A 19057-nucleotide genomic window follows, 5' to 3' on the forward strand; every position below is an offset into this window, starting at 1 on the left:
AACCAAACTCAGCGCTACGGCCTCTTCGGCATCGGGTTTTCAAGAGGGCCGTAGTGTCATTGCCGTGCAATCACTACAATGACTGAGAAGTCTAACTGGGTATATAAATAGAGGCGCAACGCATCAAGTAAACGATGAAAAGTATTCGTGTGTAGATAGCAGGGGGCTCTCTCAGGCCTTCACATTCTCTTCTTGACAAAGATGGTCTGGTCATAAACATCTCATCCAGCTTCCGGGCTCCATACGCCGACGTTTTAAACGGTAGCGGGGCCACCTACGGGATCGAAACAAAGGAACAAGCAAGCAACCGAAACGCGGGCGCAAATAAGGTATTCAAATCGCGGCCAGGAACAAGGTACGTACCTGCTGTAGACGCATGTCACACCGTCCTGCGCAGGTCGACCGACGCATGAAATTGTTGCGAGGTTTCATCACAGTCGCTACGATTTGACTACCTGTCCCCAGAATCCCCAGGACGGATCACAATGAGCCTGTCATTTGAGAGACAGCTTGGTTGATGTAACCGCGGTGCATCAGCGGCATCATCGTCTGCAGGGCAGAGATGGGTCGTTTTTCGGTTGTTTTGGCGACGCGCCCCAAGCATCGGTATATCCGGGGTATCGGTAACGTCGGAGTCCATCCAGCATTGATTAAGCTTCATGTCCCTCCGATCATCACATATCGACCTTTGTATAAAGAGAAGACGTGCGTTCATTTAAGAAACACAGTTCTTGTTTCCTCGCCCGAATTCCAAGGTTGTGAAACCCGTAAAAGCTGGTGGCGATGCCGATTTTATTCGCACCGTCACCGGGGCCTAGTGGTTTTCATTTCCCCTTCCCCCAAGCTGAATCGCCCGAGGTTTTCCCCTAAGATTCGCTATTCACCGCCGATGTTGTTCCCCGGACATTCACCACAGTGCACACAAACTTGATAATATCCAATTCCCCTCTCAAAGAATACTTGTTGGTGCTTAAACTGCTGACCGGTCAATCATCATTCCGAAGTGTGAAAGAGATCACCTAGCTTTCTCCAGGTAGGACAAGCAGACGCCCTACTACGTCGCTGTCCTCTCCTGTATCCATACGCTATAGTCAATATCGAAAGTACGTGTGAAGCTCAGCCATTTGGTGTCACCGCAAAACACGAGCTGTTCTGCTACAGCGTTACACATGTAATGACACCAAGTGGCTCCAATAGCCGCCGCCATGCCGTCCATGGCCTATTCCTTTGTTCTCAGTCGTGGTGACCACTAAGGCTAGACCTTTGGAGCCTCAATATCCCGCAGTTATATCTTTATGGCATTCACTCACCCTTTTCCCATGTCACTCGCTTTTGTATACATACAGATAATGGCGACGATGTCTTATTTGTGCACTTTACAACCCTTCATTGGTTCCGGGCCGGCAAATAATGATCTGAGCGAGACCCGGGGCTGTCAGTACCCTCCACTCTCTTCCCCTCCTTGTGGCAGCCTACCTCGTCGGCGCGTGAAGGAGCAATAAGAAGATCATGTTTCCCTTTGACAGCCCTATTTTCATCACACACACGGGCCTTTGGATAAGTGGTCAGAATCACCTTATCCCCCCTGGCCCCGTACTTGACATGTCCTGTGGCACTTCCGGATCACAATGGATGGATGTGGCCGGACATGGTCCAGGTATCGTCGGGACTGTTACCTCCACTCCGCCCAGCGGCACCAGCTTTCGAGTCTCCCTCCAATGCCAATGTCCACAGGACAGAACGGCTTCGTTATCGGAGCAACGTTTGGGTAATCTCTACTTTCACCCTCTCACAGAGACATGCGGCACCCACCCTCCGTGCCCGGCCGACAATTTCACCCACTCGCAGGCGCCTCCTGCTCTGGTGATGAAAAGGAGGCCAGGAGGCGTCTCCGGCAGAAGCATTACGGTGGGGCCGTTTCCGAGTACATCACAGTATTGATATGATGCGGCCGCACCGTACCGTAACTAGGTACCTATCACCGCCACTAAGTTCGGATGGAATGAATTTCTACGCGCCCAGTAACAAATTCCTTTGCCTGCGTCCTGTACAGCATATATAAGGATACATTATCTTTCTTCATAGCGATGTCATAGAGCTCCGGACACTCAATCGCTGATGGTGCCGAAAACTATTGCGCCATGGCACTTCCACAACGAGACCGGCAGATTGAATGCCAAAACGGTACCCACCTCCGTCTTGATCACGGAGAGGACCGGTGTCGTTTGACAGGGGGCGGGGAAAGGGCTCAACGATCCGTGAGCTAGCGCTTCTGGCCGAACTTGTCTGTTTGTTCAGTGCCACGGAACTTCGGAGATATCCTCTTCCGACCCGACTTCAAGCTCTCATCGAAGGCTTGTTTACAGACAAGCACCAACATGTTGGACAAACATAGATTCGTCCAATTTGTTAAGCTGCCCTGCTATCTTGTTGATGATTTTTGTTGATTTCTACTGAATTCCCATCATGTGCTGTATCAACGAAAATATAACACATCTTCTTCCTCTATAACATCCCATTCACCTTAACAGAATGCATGCATTTACGCCTTGGTCTCACGAACAGGAAGGGTCTTCTCCTTCTTGCCGCCCTCCTTCTTTTCGATCTTCTCTGCTTCCTTGGGGGTCTCCTTGATGAAAGGCAAAAACTCAGGCTCGCCAGGAATATACTTTCGTAAGACCTCGGGCACAACGAGACCTTCCTCCGTTTGGTAGTTCTCAAGAATGCAGCACAGTGTTCGCTCAGTAGCACAGAGAGTCTGTAAAGATGAATTAGCGATATGGCCTCAACATGCGCGGGGATCATCCCAAGACTTACAGCGTTCAGAGCATGGACATACTCCTTCTTTCCACCACCAACGATCTGCTTGCCCTTCTTGGAACCATGGCGAATCTCGAGCTCTCTGGTCTGGTAGTCTGTGCAGTTGGAGCAAGAAACAAGCTCCTTGTATTCCTTCTGAAAGGGGAACCATGCCTCCAAGTCGTACTTCTTGGCAGCAGCGTTGTTCAACGCACCCGTGACGATACCCACGACCTGGTAGGGAAGACCAAGGGACTTGTAAAACTCCTCGGAGTTGGCCATCATTTGGTCAAACTGGTCCCAGCTGTCATCGGGGCCACAGAGGACAAACTGCTCAACCTTCTCAAACTGATGCACGCGGAACACACCCCAGGCATCACGACCGTGGCTACCGGCCTCCTTTCGGAAGCAAGTGCTGTAACCGCAGTACTTGATAGGGAGCTCAGAGGGCTGGATCCACTCCTCGGCATGAAGCGCGGAAAGGGGCTGCTCGCTGGTGGCAATGAGGTATCGATCCGACTCGGAAGGTGTAGGTCCTTCGGAAACACGGTAAAGCTCCTCGTCAAATTGAGAGAGCTGCGCAGTCTTGGCCATCTGGTCGCGGTTGAGCATGAAGGGTGGTTGGTTAGGGGTGTAGCCTGCAGCACAGATTTCGTTAACGGCGCATGATCATTTGGTTATAAGGATACATACCCTTGTTGAAGAGGAAGGCTGTGGCATAGTTGACGAGTGCAAGGTTCCTGTCATTGTCAGACATCGTTGTCGCCCTCTAAGCCCTTCTGACTTACAGGAACATGCCGTAGCCAGTCAAGCAGTAACCTCGGTGGCCGACCAACTTGACTCCTCGAACCGGGTCGTATCCTCCAAGTCGCAGCAGCACGTCGTGGTGGGAAAGAGCAGCTTGCTTGGTCTTATCGAAAGTCTCGGGCTCCCAGGTTCGCTCGATTGTGTTGTTGTCTTCGTTGTCGCTGACGTGGACGGAGTCGTGCACGTAGTTTCCGACGAGCTTTGCCTTGACTTTGAGTTCAGCATTCTTCGCTGCCGCAAGCTCCTCTTGGATCTTCTTCTTCTCTGTCAACTCCTCCTTCTGCTTCAGTAGCTCGGTCGCATCCTCCTTGGCTCGTTTCTTGAGGCCAATCTCCTTTTGAACGCCGTTTATTTGTGTGCCGATCTGCGTAACTCCATACTGAGCTTTCAAGATGTTAGCTGACTCAAAGAGATCATTAAAACTGTGTAGATATCCAATGACTCACTCTTGCGCGCGTCTTGCCAAAGGGCAATAACCTCGTCAACCAGCTCTACAGGAGCATGTCGGCGGCGCTGACTCTCTCGAATCTTCTCAGGGTTTCCGCCGCGCTCCTCAATGAAATCCTCAATGTCCAACATCTTGGCGATTCGCGATGGTACGATATTCGTTCAATCTGGTTGAGCCTAAAGGTGGAATTTTTATCGGTGTTGATAACCCAGGAGGGAGGGGGAGGGGCAATTGCTTCAATCACCTGACTTGGATGGAGGGGTCTTTTTGCGACTTTGGACTTTCTTGGTACGTAGTGGATCAAAGCAAGTGAATCAAGAGGTAGTGGGGAATATAGACTAAAAGATCACTATAACAGTTCTCAAGCTACTAACCTTAGGTATTTATTGTTGAATTATGCGTATGAAGTATTCTCCTCCATTTGAAAATGAGCCACCTCAAGGTCTCACTCCGTGTGTAAAGGACGCCGGGTGAGTAATTAAGCGTTGCTGTAAGCATATGGGCCAATCATCACATGTGTGATTCGAGACCTATTTCGCTGTTACAGGGTAAGCTCTATTTGTTGAGTGTTATGACAATATTCTTGGAGTTATCATTTATAAGAGCGAAATTTGTCGGTCCTATAAAAAGGAAAATAAGCTTGGAGTAGTATAAATAATGGTCTGCTCTCACGGTGAGAAGGAAGAGAACTTGAGTTAAGAAGCAGGTAAGCAACCACTTGTAACTTGACAATCACTGGACAGGCTTGGACATTATTGTGCCACGGCTGTGGCTGAGTGTGCATCAGTCTAATGGACAGCAACATCCTCACCCAATTTCTGAGTGACCATTTTGGGCCGGAATTTAAAATCAATGGTATGAACCGTGGAAAAATCATAGTCTCTTTTTTCATCTTCAGCTGGACCAACATGTCGAAGTAACAAATGCTGGCACTTGAGTTAGGGGTGCTCCTGTGTACATAACTTGCAAGGGTCAACAGGACCCATGCATCGCCTCTGGTAGCCTCCATTATTGGATGAGGCTGAGCCTTGCTGACAGCCCCCAAACCCGCACTTTCGAGTAAAGCTCATAAACCAGCCGTGCTCAACATTGTTTGGGTTCAAGGCTGTCCTGTCTGAATACAAATTTCTGCTTTGATCGTCGTCAGAATGAGACTTGGGCGTCGTCGAGAGGAAAGTCTCTCATCGTCCGACGATACCACGGTAAGATAAAGGAGACGATGCTGAAAGCCCCGCGTATGGACGACCGCTGACCATTTATGATTCAAGATCTCGGATCAGGATGACGAGCCACATTATGAGTACATTCTCAAGGAGATGTACGTGCCTTCTTTGAGCGATAACTCATCTGCCGAACAGAAGGACCTTGTGGAGTGAGTTGAACTTGAAACTAATGCCGATCCTGAACTCACCGTATAAGCCTCGTCTTTGTTCATGGCCTTGGGGGGAATCTCCGAACCACTTGGAAGCAAGAGGGTACAACTGAACCGTGGTTTATAAAGCCAGAATTTCTTGGCCGTCTTCAAGATTCGGTTCGCGTCCTGTCATTTGGCTACAATGCTCACCGTTTCGGCGATGTCGCCAATACGAGGATAATCCATCACGCCAATGATTTACTGCGAAATCTGGTTCTCAAACGACTCGAACACCCAGTATGCATGGCCAGAATGCTCAATGAATTTGTCTAATGCCTTTATAGGACCGCCCTTTAATATTCATTGCTCACAGTCTTGGTGGCTTAGTGGTCAAGAGAGTGGGTTGCGAACCAATTTCCATGCATTTGCCAACTGACAGGCCCCGAGGCAATACTCCTATGCGCGACAAACGACGATTGGAAAGCTATCAAGCAAGCTACGAAGTCCATAATATTCATGGGGACTCCTCATATGGGATCGGAAAAGGCTGAAGACCTCGTCGTTGTGCAGAAAGTGGCATCTTTGATGAAACTTCAAACGGCTGTTGCAACAAACCTCACAAAAGAACTCCGAGCGTTCTCAAACTCAGTACAAGATATCAACATGGAATTTACTATTGATGTTCATCGTTCCATCAAGCTCCTATGTTGCTATGAGTCCCATCCGCAGCGGTTACCGAATGGAGCAAAAGAAATTGTAAGTGAATCTTGCGGCAAAGTCAATCCCGCTAACTTGGCCAAGATAGTCCCTCAATGGTCTGCTGTCCTTCAGGGTGTCGACAACATCGATCTAAATTGTACGCACTCTGGATTGCCAAAATTTGCTTCCCCTTTACACCCACGGTTCGAGCTGTTCTGGGGTGAAGTTGAAAGGCTAGTGAGGCTGGCTGAACCACCTCCGATCAAACCCTTAAAAAAGGCACCCACATGGACGGACGAAGATGTTACACAGTAAGTGATACCCTTGACATGCCCGAAAACTGCTAACTTCCTCAGGCCGTCACCTCGGTCACGCCAGAACGCTCCTCTCCGGCGTCGACATGAAGTTGGGAAAGCATCAAAAGCCTCTAGAGATTCGGCAATTCGCTCAAGTGTCGATAAACTATTGAAAGAAGTTACAAGCCGCATCAATGTCGACTTACCAATGCAGTATGAGACTGCCGTGTCTCAAGCTCAGAATCGGACACAACCGGAGAAATTTGGTAGGTTGAGGTGTTGTTCCAGGGATATACAGTATGCTGACCTGCAAAAGATGTTAAGGAGTTTAGTGATTTCACCCGCCTTCTTCGCTCTGTGACACCCGAGAATAAAGGTCTTGATCGCGAGGCTCCTCACTGGCAGACATGCTCATGGATATTGGAAGATGCCACTTTCGTCAAATGGAAGGAGAACAAGAGTGGCAGTCTCCTATTCATTACAGGGAGTCCTGGATGTGGCAAGTCAAACTTGGCAAAGTACATCCAGGGTGCAATGAAAGATTCGAACGATGAGAGGTGGGAGGAGAGCCTCGTCATACCATTCTACTGTGATAGTCTGGAGAGCTCTCGACACAATCCTCCAATATTGGATCTTGTTGTCCAATCTATGTTGAGCAAGTATACCACCATGTCACAAGCGACAAGAAAAAAGCTGGAATCAGTCTTGGAAACCCTTGGGGTTGATAGACAGAAGTCACGATCACCTCTCGAAACCGAGAATAGCGGACATTTCTTCCAACTGATGGAAATTGTTCAATTACTGGCGACGGCTGAAGATACGAGGCCAACTTGCCTCATAATTGATGGTCTAGATCAATGTGAAGACGAATTCATCATCCGGTTGCTCCGTGGGTTAGACACGATTTTCCGTCGCGAGTCTTCTGCTTCAGCCCTCAAAGTTGTTGTAACATCACGCATGGCAGACTCGATCCGAGGGTTCGCGCTCGCAAATAACCACATAGAAGTCACTCCAGATCTGATCCTCAATGATATCCAAAAAGTAGTTGATGAAGAAGTCGACCGCATTATCTTGAGTCGCCGGATAGCCACTGTTGGACGAGCTTCTGTTTCCGCCGTCATTGTTGAGAGGTCGAATGGAAGTTTCCTTTTCGCATCAGCAGTCCTCAAGGAACTGTGGCACATCAAAGACACAGGGGCTAACTCAGTCTTTACACTCGTTACAAGCTGTCCTCCAACCATGGAAGCGATATATCAACAAGACATGGACCGCATTCAAAATGAACGCAATGACTTGTTTCAGCTGATTCAGATTATTTGCATAGCAAGGTCGACCTTGAGAATAGAAGAGGCCAAGGAGATCCTTCGGTTTCTAAATCCATCGGTAACGAGGACTTACGATCTTGCCGGCGATTTGACAAGAACATGCCAGCGGCTAGTTAGATTTGGGCGTTGAGGACACTCTCGAGCTTTTGCACCAGACTCTTTACGACTTTATTCTCGACACGTACGATGCCGAGCTTGTACATCAAACCCTCGCAACCGCATGCCTTAAATATGTTAGGGAGATAGATTGGGAACCATATTACGACCCATGGACAGACTACTGTAGAGATGCTCTTGCAGATCACTATATATTTCTGGAATACTCTTCGGCTTGGCTCAGGTATCATTTGAAGTTCTTTGGGCCTGATACCTACAAGATATCTGGGGATTTATGGGATTTCATCCGCTCCCCAGCTGGGGAAAAGTGGCGATATTATACATTCCAGAGACAACGTACTTGGGAATCTAGAAGCCCATCTCCAACAAGATCGCCTGCGTTATTCAGGGCTCAGACACCGACTCCTTCTAGGTCTAGAAGCAGGTCCTCGAAAGGGTCCAGGACTCGATCGCCACCTGCAATAGAACGCCCACAGACCCCTTCCTCAGCTACTGGCACGCAGAAGGGAAATATAATCGAGGCTGGATACCTATCGGACGGCACAGACGATAGTATGAGCAAATGTAACTCTGACGGATCTGGAGGCCGCGGGCGATTGACCCCCACGGCTCAAACTTCCATTCGATCAGCAAAACCACCCTTGGTGTTGCTCGCTCAGTGGGACGCGGATCTTGTGATCAAAGAGATCTTCTCTCACGCCCTAGAACATACCACAAACCGCTTCCTTCACAGAATCCGTGATCTTCTTATTCATGTTTCCCCGAAGTCAAAGCAACAGGTCGAAGAAGACCTAGAGACACTTGTCAACGACATATGGGAAGGCACTACAGCAATACACTATGCTGCAGCCCAGCCGGGGGCAGCTTTGGAGGTGCTTCTGCCTTTCGCAAGGAATATAGACCTGCCAGATAATGACGGGTCAACACCTTTGATCCTTGCCGCAGTCCGTGGCCATTGCCGGAGCGTGCGGGTTCTCCTCAAGGCCGGCGCCAAGGTAGATGCTGTTGATCCATGGAACCAAACGGCATTGTTCACCGCGGTTGATGTTGGCGCAGTGGATGTTGTTCGAACACTGCTTGAGTTTGGGGCCGACCCTAACATTTCATCTATCAACGGTCATTCACCACTTGCGCTTGCTACAGGGAAGAACAGTTCAGAAATGGTTGAAATATTATTGGAGTTCTCAGCGGACCTTGATGCTCCCGCATTCGATGGAAAACCCATCCCTTTCTTAGCTAGCTGGATGGGAAGTACTGATGCTCTCGAGATCCTGGTACGACATATAGACGTGGATCAAGTTTGGCGGAATGAGCGCTTGATTCACATGGCGTGCTTCAAGGGATGGAAAGGGGTCGTTGACAAGCTTATCGAGAAGCATGCAAACCTCAATGATCCTCCCAGAGATCTGCCAAAAGCTTCACCAGTGGCTCTGGCCGTTGAGTCGGGCCATAGTGATATTCTGAGGGCCCTTTTAGCTGCGGGTGCTGCAGTCGAGTGCCCTGTGAAGGGAATGAGCTCTCCCCTACACATCGCAGTGGCGGCTCAGAATTTACTAGGATGCGAGCTACTCCTTGATGCTGGGTGCCAAGTCAACGCGGAAGACAAGGATGGAAGCACGGCTCTTTCAATAGCAGCAGATCTAAACGATCTCGACATGGTCGAATGCCTTATCTCTCACGGAGCTGATCCAAGCAGACCGGATTATGAAACACCACTTCATATTGCGGTCGACTGGGGGAATTTTGACATGGTCGAAATTATTCTTTCGAGTCGGTTCTTTTCCGATATAGACGCGAAAGGTGAAAAAGGATTCACAGCTCTTGGTATCGCAGCGACAACTGGGAGATTGGACATCGTCAGTATGCTTCTTGATCACGGAGCAGATCCAAACATGCGGACTGGACCACATAACTCAGGCGCTCCACTACACATCGCAGCCAACAAAGGTCATCGAAGTATAGTGATAGAACTCCTGAAGCGAGGAGCAGATCCTTACCCGGAAACTACCAAAAAGTCAAGTGCCTTTCATGCTGCTTGTATAGGGGGCTGGTTGGACGTGATGGAAACCTTCTTGGAGGTTGTTGATAATGTTGGCGAGTTGGTCAACTTCGAATGGGGCTGGGCTGGAACTCCTTTGAAAGCAGCTGCATCAGGTGGGAGACTGGATGCAGTGAAGCTACTTCTCAGTAAAGGCGCCGACCCAAACAAACAGCTGCAATCCAAGATTAATAAGGGCCAGACTATCATCCATGCCGCCGCTGGGGGAGGTAATACCCAGGTTTTGGAAGTCATACTCGGCGCAGTCGATGATTCGTCACTTGAGATACGTGATAGAGCTCAAAGGACACCGCTATGGTACGCTTGTGTGGAAGGACACGAGGATATGGTCAAATATCTACTTGAAAGAGGAGCGTCAACAGATGTCATCTTTGATGATGGAGAAAACATCATACCTACCATTGTGTCTGGTGGATCTGAGAGGAATCTGAAACTTGTATTGGAGAAGAATCCCGACCTCGACACCGACTGCATCTTAGCAGATGGCGAGACCCCATTATTCAAGGCGGTTTATTGTGGCCATGGCAAGATCGTGTCGATCCTCTTGGAACGTGGTGCAGATGTGAACAGTAGATCGAAATATGGAAACGTCCCAGTCTTTGGGGCGATCACTAATCGTCAGAATGAGACTTTACGGATTCTTCTTGAGCATGAGTCTATCGATCTGACTCAGCGGGACTCCTTCGACCGGACTGCGCTTCAGATAGCACTGCAATCAGGGACGAGTTTGATGCCTGCCATGGTGTTAGGTGCTGCCAAAGACTCGGATGTAGAGACGATACTTACCGAGAACCGAGACATGTACGGGCTCAACGCTTATGACCTGACCAGGCCTGAAGCCAATAATCCAGCGCCATTCGATCGCTGTGTCGAAGGTGTACGTCAGGACGCCCAAAGACTATTGGATGATTTCGACCTACACGGAGTAAGATGGGAGCGCCTTGGCAAGTTCCTGCTCCAGCTTGGGTCGTACAGTTTCGCCCAAATTGCTCTTCAAAGAAGTGCTCGAGTTGTAGAGACAACCCCCTTAGTTTTGAAGCATGACAACTACTGTGATATGTGTCTTGACACAATTGCAGGTCCTCGCTACGTTTGTTGCACATGCTGCACAGTCGATCTCTGCGGAGTGTGCGCCAGACGGGACAAGAAACCGGGGAATCGGACTTGGACCTGTGATTATCACTCCTTTCTTGCTATCAACTTGCCCAAGATACAGGGCCCAGATGTAATGTTGAGGACTGAGGTTGACTTCCACGTACCATCACGGCTGTCTCCCATCGAGGAGGTAGAATCTGAAACTAGCCAAGGGTGGACAGAAGCAGATGGTAATGAATACTTTCGGGAGCCGCCATCTCTGCTGGATGATGAGGATGCCCAGGATGACGTCTCTTTATCCTCGGGCGACACTTCCAACAGCCATACAATGGCAATCGAACCTATCTCCACACAGTCGTCGACAGCGGTGACTAGCTACTCTTTCAACGACGGCGAACTCCTAGATAATGCGACTAACAAGAGCCGTGTGTTAGCAAAGGAAGAGTGGTCAGACAGAACTGAGGACGAGCTTCGAGAGTTTCTCGAAGCAGTTCTCAAAACTTTCACTACCTACCAGACGCCAAATGGAATATCCAAGTGGAACTTTTCGGCCGATGGGTGGACGTTGAGGTATAAAGATGATGCTCTGAAATACACATGGGTGGAGGGGGATGAGAATGCGAAGCTTATCCCGTCTGTACGAGAGTGGACGCCGCTTCAGCCGTTGACAGAGGCATACTATTACCTGTCAGGGCTTTCGTATCTCATGGCAGACGTACCACTGTACCTAGTTGCAACTGGCCTAGCGTTCCATGGATATGAAGATGAAGCCTTGAAAAGAAGGAAGAGGTTGCAGCGGCTGCACCACAAGGTGATCTTTCCTGTGAGGCGTCATGGGGAAGTCGTAGTCTGAGGAGAAAGAATCGAGATGAAGGAGCCGAAAAGAAAAGAACCGGTAGGAGTAGCTATTGGTATGAAAGAACTTGGAACGGTTGGTCTGGTCATGCCGCCTGTCTGCAACTGGCAGTGCCAGCGCTTGAACAACTATCAAGCCACTGCTCAGTAATACTCAATATATAATTAGGCGCCCAGTTTTTCAGGGGACAAACAGTGAGTTGGGCTGTTGAAGGACCCCACCTGGACTGAGAGATACGTGAACTTGTCATTGTTCAAAATATACACCAAATTTGCTCCCTCTTGTTCTGTGTCTGCTATGTTCGGCATTAAGGAAGGATATACTTAAACACAGCCAGTAGACGCAAAATCACACTCATCGATTCTTCTTTACGCGTAAGTGAGAACTCACAGCCGTCAACTACCTCCGTCCGCAATCTAAGTACAAACTTCTTGAAGTAACCAAGCCTAAATCGACATGACTTTACAACAGCGAGTCGATCACTACGTCCGTCACCCGGGAGCACCAATGCCAGCCGAGCATGTATGTGTTAACTGCAAGTCTGGCATCCGCGAGCCATTGAAGTTCTACTGCAGGGGATGCAGCTGGCGCAGTCCTGCTTGGGGCTGTTGTAATCTTTGCCTGAAAGACCTTGACTCCCTTGAAGACAGAGGCTTCTGCTTCCGATGTGTACCAAAGCAAGGACATGAGCTTTTGAACTTGCCACCTCCTGAGGATTGGGAGCTGGCGAAGAAGGACGCGATGTTTATACTCACGTCCTTCTATAGACCAATGCCTATCTGTCTCTTTTGTCGCAAGTTCTCAGATGGTGGTACCGACTGCGGTGAGCACAGTGATTTCGATGAAGACGATCGTCAAGACGTTACCTCGATCGACTCAACAGACGCCATCATGGTTGGGAAATATCCGCAGCCAAGCACCCACAGTTTCGCCTGGGAGCCACGACCGGGCGTTGTCGGTGGTATGGGGCTTCATTCTCTTGAGGACGCAGGTGTCAAAATGGACTGGTTCACAGAACAGCTGAGGATTGAGCAAGAATGGGCCAAATTGTATCCTTATGCGCTCTCACCAATCGCAGAGTCCGGCATCATGTTCATCATGATGGCAAGCGCGCCTAACGATTCTCAAGACAAGATGAAGACCCTGGTACTAGTCAACAAGTTCCTTAACGGCTTGGTCTCTGGCTCCCACACCCAGAATAACAAGACAATACTGCTCTTCCATCCATGGCCACAACCTGAGTTCATGCCGAACATTGACCCTCGCGGGTCTATAAGACCATCGCCACTTGAGTGTCCCAAGGCGAACCTTCAGGAGATCTTTTCGACCTTTTTCGACCATGTCCTTTGGACAAGAGCCACTGATGTTCACTCATTCAAGGGCCAGATCCCTCGCGACACATACGATCGCATGCGACGTGTATATCCCGCGAAAGCACTACTCTCACGTACCCTGGGATGTCACCTTGCCGTCCCCGACGCCCCCTTGGACATCAGTCCCGAACTCGTTGTGTATGGGCCAGCCAACGTTGGAACTGATAGGCTTCAGCCTGTAACCTGTCTCAAGAACAGCCAGATGGGCAGCACACCAACCCCGTTCATCAACCCAGCATTGCTCGCTGAGGAGTACGAAAGCAGACACCCGTATTGGTCTTCGCGCAGACAGAGAAAACCCTGGCAGCTACCAGAGAGCTACTCCCACCACTCTGTAGAGGACCCGGTGATGTCGCAGTTGATAATGCTCGGCCACATCGAGCATTCCATCGATCCAAACAAACCATGCTGGGCGGACGAAATCTCCGATGCCCGGAAAAAAGACGTCGAGTGGCGAACGCAGCCCCAGCATGCTCTTCTCCGCCATCCTCTATCCATGGTGATGCACACCAACGAGGGCCTTGGCCCACGGGGTACACTATTGAATGCGATTATTGGTCCTTCAGGAATTCCGCGTGCACCAAACTTCGGTAACAGGCTACACCGTGCCCGAACAGAGGAGCCAGGGGAAGCGTTTCGCAAGGCGACAATGGAATCCGACACCACAAGTGATCAATTTCAAACACTTGAGCTCGAGGATTCTGCGCAGGAAGGCGATTCCGAAATGGGGGAGGATGATTCTGAAGACGAGAGTGACTCTGAGATGGACGAAGATTGAGTTGTGTAGGCAGATTCGTGTATTAAATTATGTACAGTACCAGGAGCTGAGATCTCCCATTCAACATAGAGCAAGAAGATCCGAGCAAGCACCAAAAATTCACAAGGAGCGATCTGATCAACTAAGAAAAAGAAAAAGAGTATAATGAATGATTGAGTACTATTGTAAAATCCTGAAGTAACCACCGAGAATAAATAGAAGTGAGGATGGTGCTGTAACGCGTCCTTGACGACGATTTACCAGCAACCCAGAGTTATCCAATCATCACAAATCCATCAATTGTCAACCCCCGTACATATCGAAGCAAATCAACATTCCTTAGCAACATCGCCGCTTGGCATTGAAACTGAGTACTCGAGTCCCAGTTTTACGGCCTTACCTGCGTTCAACGAGACCTCCCACGAAACTTGTCCGCTCTTTTTGATAGCTGCCATGGCTTTGCCCCAGTCTTTATCCTCTGCAGTATCACGTCCAGGAGCGCCAGTCGCCTGACGCGGTCCTTCGACCGTCAGACCACGAGGACTGAGTAACTCAACTCGAAGGCGATCGTCCTCTGAAACAGGGATTTGATCCAGTACCAGAAGGCTAATGGGTTTTTTGGCAGTTACGCGGGTGTTGTGGACTGTGACAGTGCGAACATAGACAGAGCTATCTTCTTTGCTGAACACTCCGCTCGTGCTTCTTCGGACATCAGGCTTCGGGTAAATGACTCTGATCGCCGAGTCCACACCCAGACTCAGAGTAAAGACTTCACCGGAGCTGCATCGAGGAATTTTGCTCTGCCCCATGAAGCTACCGTCAAGTGTCAAGCTCGCAGGGCCGCGGAGTAACGTAAGTTTACTGTTGTTCTTGAGCTTGGCTTTGAGATAAGCCACCGGCTGATATTTGGCCACAATAGTGTGGCTGAACAGAACATTGGTAAACTGCAGGCGAGCAACACGTTGCTTCGAAACGGTGAACTTGGGCACGAGAGTCTTGAGGCCGGGGAGATCGAAGGTTGTGGTGAAGCCGGTCTCTTCAACAAGAGAATTCTGGAATTCGAGGGATGGCTGAGCATCCGTCATAGTTGTATCTTCGCCCAGAAAGGCATCGAAGTCGAAGTTAGAGGAAAAGTCCATCTGTGGCATTCCTGGGAATTGTTGTTGCTGTTGCTGTTGCTGTTGCTGCTGCTGCATCTGTTGGGGCTGTATCATTTGGTTCTGGAGCATCACCGTGCGTGCCGGAATTGGCCACATCTGCGACGCTTGAGCTTGCGCTTGCTGCTGCATCATCGCAGCGCTAGGAACAGGAGGGGGAGGGAAAGGATGAGGAGCAGGCGGAACCGTGGGATCCTGCTCCTGTCTAGCCATCATCAGTCTCTTCTTGTTCTGCTGCTCCAACATCATCAACTGCATCTGATAGTCAGTCAGAGCTTGGCCTGGAAGCCCAAACATTTCGCGCCTGAAGTTAGGAGGCTGCTGTGGTACTTGTTTCTTATTGCGCCATGTGGCCTGTTGCTGAAGTTCAACCACACTTTCAAAAGCACCACTCTCGTCAGATGAGGACTTTTTGTTGCCCAGTTTGATGTGCCAAGGTGTGAGACTGGGAATCGACTCGTCAAGGCTCGAAGATGTGGCCTGAGAAGTCGACAGCGTGATCTTGCAGCTTTCCCACGTCTCAGATGTTGTGTTGTGCAGACCGGCATCGAAGCAAAGCATACCCGTGGAGTCAACAGTTGAGAGTTGGATATCATAGCTCGGAGTCCAGAATGCCGAGTTGGTGACATATGACAAGACAAGGTTGCAGGAGGATGTCTCTTCCAGGTCTGCAGTCTTACTCCTGGGTCGCTGAACAAGTTCAACCTCGCTGGATACTGATTCCCGGCGAGAGGAAGCTGGCGTGTAGGATGAGCTCACCTCAAGTTGTATGTGCACGGTATAGCAGAAGAGCGGCCAGCAACGTGAGCGCTCGTTGCGAATACGCTCCTTCTCCTTACGCTTCTCCTCTTGACGCTTCTGGCGCTGTTCAAGCCTTTTCTGGACGGCTTTCTGGATTCTGGCCTTGTGCTTAGCCTCCTTCTTCTGAACCTTGTTTCCAAGCTTATTCAAGCGCATCTGCTCCTTGGTAGCCTTGTTGATGGCCTCCGTGAGTTCCCGCTCTCTCTGCACGCCGACTAGACGTTCTTCGAAAGCTTTTTGGTGCTCTTGCTTATAAGTGTCAAGCACTTCACTAATGTCAACGCCCTCTCTCTTATCTAGAGACTTGGAGTATATATCAAGGACCTTGATACGCTCATCGGCATTGCCAATAATTTCTCTGGCTCGCTGCTGTTCGTCTTTGAGCTCGATGAGTTTCGCCTTGGTTTCCAGCAACTGCCCATAGTGTGGCACTTCGGGGGTTTCAACTTCTTCTTCTTCTTCTTCATCGCCACTGTCTGAATCATCATCATCGGAATTTGGATAGACTTCCTCAAAAAGTTCGCGGTTGGGGAGAAATTCAACACTGATGCCCGTAATGGTAGCGGCACCGCTGCCTTCAATGGTGACCGAATTCTTGTCAATGGTTGGGCTCAGCCCGACAACGGATATCTCGTTGATTCCAGGCTAGCTAGGTGAGCATAAAGAGAGACATTGGTCAAGAAAGGCGTACCTTAAGAGGCACATCCTTGATTTCTCTTTTCACCTGTGCTTGGGTGGGAAAGAGGGTAACGGAGCGTGTTCCAAGGTCACGAATCTTGTATTCAACCTTATGGCCAACGTCTGCGTCGAAGGCTGGAGCGGCGGTGTCCATCATGATGAAGAGGTTTGGGTGGGATAGCTCTTAGAGGCAGCAACAACACGAGGGTTACACGATGGTGGGTTCAATTAAGAAGTAGGATGGTACGATGAGAGACTATCTTGGTGAGACAGACAAAGATGTTCAAGGACAGGAGAAGTGAAGGTAAATGGGAGAAGTGAAAAGGAAGAGGACTGCTGAGCATGCCAAAACAGAGGGACAGAGTGGGAAACACGAGATACTTATACTCGGACGACAGATGCTGGGGTCCAGGCAGATGGCAGTTTAGAAGTCACTTGTACCGGAATAAGGCAGAAAAAACCAGAGCGGACAATTTGACGTGAGGTTGAAAAGGATGGACGTCCTGATAGGTGTAGAGCTTGATCACCACTTAACACGATGCTGCTGAACATTCAGAAAGCATGAGATGATGTAAAGGAACCAATTGACTGCAATTGATCTTTGTGAGGGAAAATATGATATATATTTCTGTAAGATAGTAAGATACGAAGAATATTTTTAGCAGAGCGGCCGACTCGAATGGATGCTTCATCTCTAGGTTGAGGTATACGAAAGAGACGGGAGTACCTAGGAAGGGAAATGGTGGGAGGAGGTGAGGACCCTGAGTCTTCAGGGTCTTCTGGGCCTGCCTGCTGATTTATCTGGATGCCTCATCCTGATGCCTGAGGCTTCAGGTGTCTGTCATATCGTTCCCATTCCACAACATCAGACTCATATTTCCTCTGGCATAGGTTAGTAGGTATTGTTAGCGAAATCCATGCGTACACAGTCCTTGGTCCAGCAATGTTGGCAACTGATTGAGTGTTTTTGTGTATTTGCATCAGCAAACATCGCATCAGATAGACTAGCCAGCATGTCAATTGGAGCCGTCTCCAAATGCACCCTGTAGCTGGATATGGAGAACCAGGGTTGCTTGTATGTTGCTCTGAATTACGAACAGAACCCAATGTTTGCTTCAGACGAGCCATATCATCATTGCAAACGATAGTATTGGCTGTGTCGTGTGCCTAACCTCCAGTTCAAACTCTCAATAAGTCAAACGTCCAGATGACATCTTGTGGTTTGCTCACCACATTACACGGCATCGCAATCAACCTCACCAAACCTGCACCGGGCACTGATACAATGCTTCTCAGCATCTATAAATGCGAGCAATATCGCCAGCATGCTTCACTTTTGAGGCACATACAGAACCATCTTGGATGCTCTCTAAAGCATGGTTAGGCAGTATCGCTTTTATGAATACTATCAATATCACCAATTGTACCTCAGAGGAAGACGTGCACAAATTTCGCAGACAATCAACATGGCTGGCGACAGACGTCGTCACTTGAATGGCTTCGCTGATATCGACTATGGCGACAATTTTGAAGATCTCGTTGAGCCACACGACATGGCCTTCAGACGCCGGCCTCCATTCGTTCCGGGGCCTGGTGGAAGACAAAACATCATCATTGTACACTCAAGAGTCGGACAATTGAGGAGACGATATAGTGTCAACCAAGAAGTCCTGTTCAATCTCCTACCCAGAGTCCGGGAGGCAACGAGACGCGGAGCGTTGGAATTGAGCACCTTCTTTCGCGAGCCATACTTGGAAAATCATCCAGAGGATTTGATGAACTGGGCTCTCGACTTTGTGTTCCAGCACCTTTCGGAATTCACCAGCCTTGAAGCGATGGACATGTTCGGCGTTGCTGTGCAGGACATTGAAAATGACCCAGTCCGTGGTCGTGCAGTCAACGAATGGGCAGCCCAAATGCATGCTCTGTGCATCGTGCTCAGCAATGGTCAAGGGCTAGGATGCTCAGAAGACCTTTTCGGCAGAATTCTCGACTTCTTCGAATTTCTCATCCAAGAAGTTCATAACATTTTGGGATGGAATCAGGTGGCGGTTCTCTTTGAGGCTTTTGCAAACATCGCCCGGACACGTCGAGGGAATCAGTTGCAGCAGATTCGAAGGATCTGGAACAGATTCGACCCAGAGGTTCAGCAGCAGATACTGGCTGACATGAGGAGTGCACTGCCTGTCGAGGGCATGGATGAGATGGCGCACCGCATGTATCGAACGTTGGGGTACTAGAAGCCACCAGAAGCTAACTAGAGCGAGGGATAAGAAGAGAACCCGGTCATTTTGTGAATAGTTATGCAGTACCGTATTAAAATTGGATAGTTCCGAATCACATCACATCATGAATTGCATAAGTCATCCCCAGCCTCATGAATTCCCATCACCCCACCTCTCGCTCAGCCTATCCCCCCGGCCACTCGGACGTCAT

The 19057-nt window shown here is 49.4% G+C and overlaps 6 protein-coding genes across 8 annotated transcripts; 4 read left to right on the top strand and 2 right to left on the bottom strand.

Moving 5' to 3' along the window:
• Nucleotides 1-2182: 2182 nt before the first annotated feature.
• FVEG_10391 (seryl-tRNA synthetase) lies at nucleotides 2183-4697 on the bottom strand (the record flags this gene model as incomplete). Of its 3 annotated transcripts, XM_018899536.1 has the most annotated exons (6): nucleotides 4429-4444; nucleotides 4053-4230; nucleotides 3588-3990; nucleotides 3493-3539; nucleotides 2818-3437; nucleotides 2183-2758 (listed from the first exon to the last, which is right to left on the bottom strand). In XM_018899536.1, the coding sequence occupies exons 2-6, from the start codon at nucleotides 4183-4185 to the stop codon at nucleotides 2543-2545; spliced, it is 1419 nt and encodes a 472-aa protein (XP_018757608.1). In that variant the 5' UTR covers nucleotides 4186-4230; nucleotides 4429-4444. The 3 variants fall into 3 exon arrangements, with proteins under 3 accessions (XP_018757608.1, XP_018757607.1, XP_018757606.1); XM_018899535.1 differs by having other exon boundaries at nucleotides 4053-4697; XM_018899534.1 differs by lacking the exon at nucleotides 4429-4444 and having other exon boundaries at nucleotides 2506-3437; nucleotides 4053-4271.
• A 505-nt stretch (nucleotides 4698-5202) lies between these two features.
• Nucleotides 5203-7870, top strand: FVEG_16789 (hypothetical protein; the record flags this gene model as incomplete). The annotated part of the gene is made up of 8 exons (XM_018906020.1): nucleotides 5203-5256; nucleotides 5323-5426; nucleotides 5474-5705; nucleotides 5753-5806; nucleotides 5856-6164; nucleotides 6210-6418; nucleotides 6464-6669; nucleotides 6720-7870. 8 exons carry the CDS (start codon nucleotides 5203-5205, stop codon nucleotides 7856-7858), a joined length of 2307 nt encoding a protein of 768 aa, XP_018757605.1. The 3' UTR covers nucleotides 7859-7870.
• Nucleotides 7871-8399: 529 nt separating this feature from the next.
• Nucleotides 8400-11852, top strand: FVEG_16788 (hypothetical protein; the record flags this gene model as incomplete). The annotated part of the gene is made up of 1 exon (XM_018906019.1): nucleotides 8400-11852. One exon carries the CDS (start codon nucleotides 8400-8402, stop codon nucleotides 11850-11852), a length of 3453 nt encoding a protein of 1150 aa, XP_018757604.1.
• A 459-nt stretch (nucleotides 11853-12311) lies between these two features.
• On the top strand, nucleotides 12312-14006 carry FVEG_10390 (hypothetical protein; the record flags this gene model as incomplete). The annotated part of the gene is made up of 1 exon (XM_018899533.1): nucleotides 12312-14006. One exon carries the CDS (start codon nucleotides 12312-12314, stop codon nucleotides 14004-14006), a length of 1695 nt encoding a protein of 564 aa, XP_018757603.1.
• On the bottom strand, nucleotides 13994-18954 carry FVEG_10389 (hypothetical protein). The gene is made up of 2 exons (XM_018899532.1): nucleotides 16635-18954; nucleotides 13994-16588 (listed from the first exon to the last, which is right to left on the bottom strand). Exons 1-2 carry the CDS (start codon nucleotides 16776-16778, stop codon nucleotides 14315-14317), a joined length of 2418 nt encoding a protein of 805 aa, XP_018757601.1. The 5' UTR covers nucleotides 16779-18954; the 3' UTR covers nucleotides 13994-14314.
• FVEG_10388 (hypothetical protein) lies at nucleotides 18088-18861 on the top strand (the record flags this gene model as incomplete). The annotated part of the gene is made up of 1 exon (XM_018899531.1): nucleotides 18088-18861. One exon carries the CDS (start codon nucleotides 18088-18090, stop codon nucleotides 18859-18861), a length of 774 nt encoding a protein of 257 aa, XP_018757602.1.
• Nucleotides 18955-19057: the final 103 nt, after the last annotated feature.

Source organism: Fusarium verticillioides, chromosome 9 (genome assembly GCF_000149555.1).
Source record: "Fusarium verticillioides 7600 chromosome 9, whole genome shotgun sequence".
In the NCBI taxonomy this organism is placed as follows: Eukaryota; Fungi; Ascomycota; class Sordariomycetes; order Hypocreales; family Nectriaceae; genus Fusarium; species Fusarium verticillioides.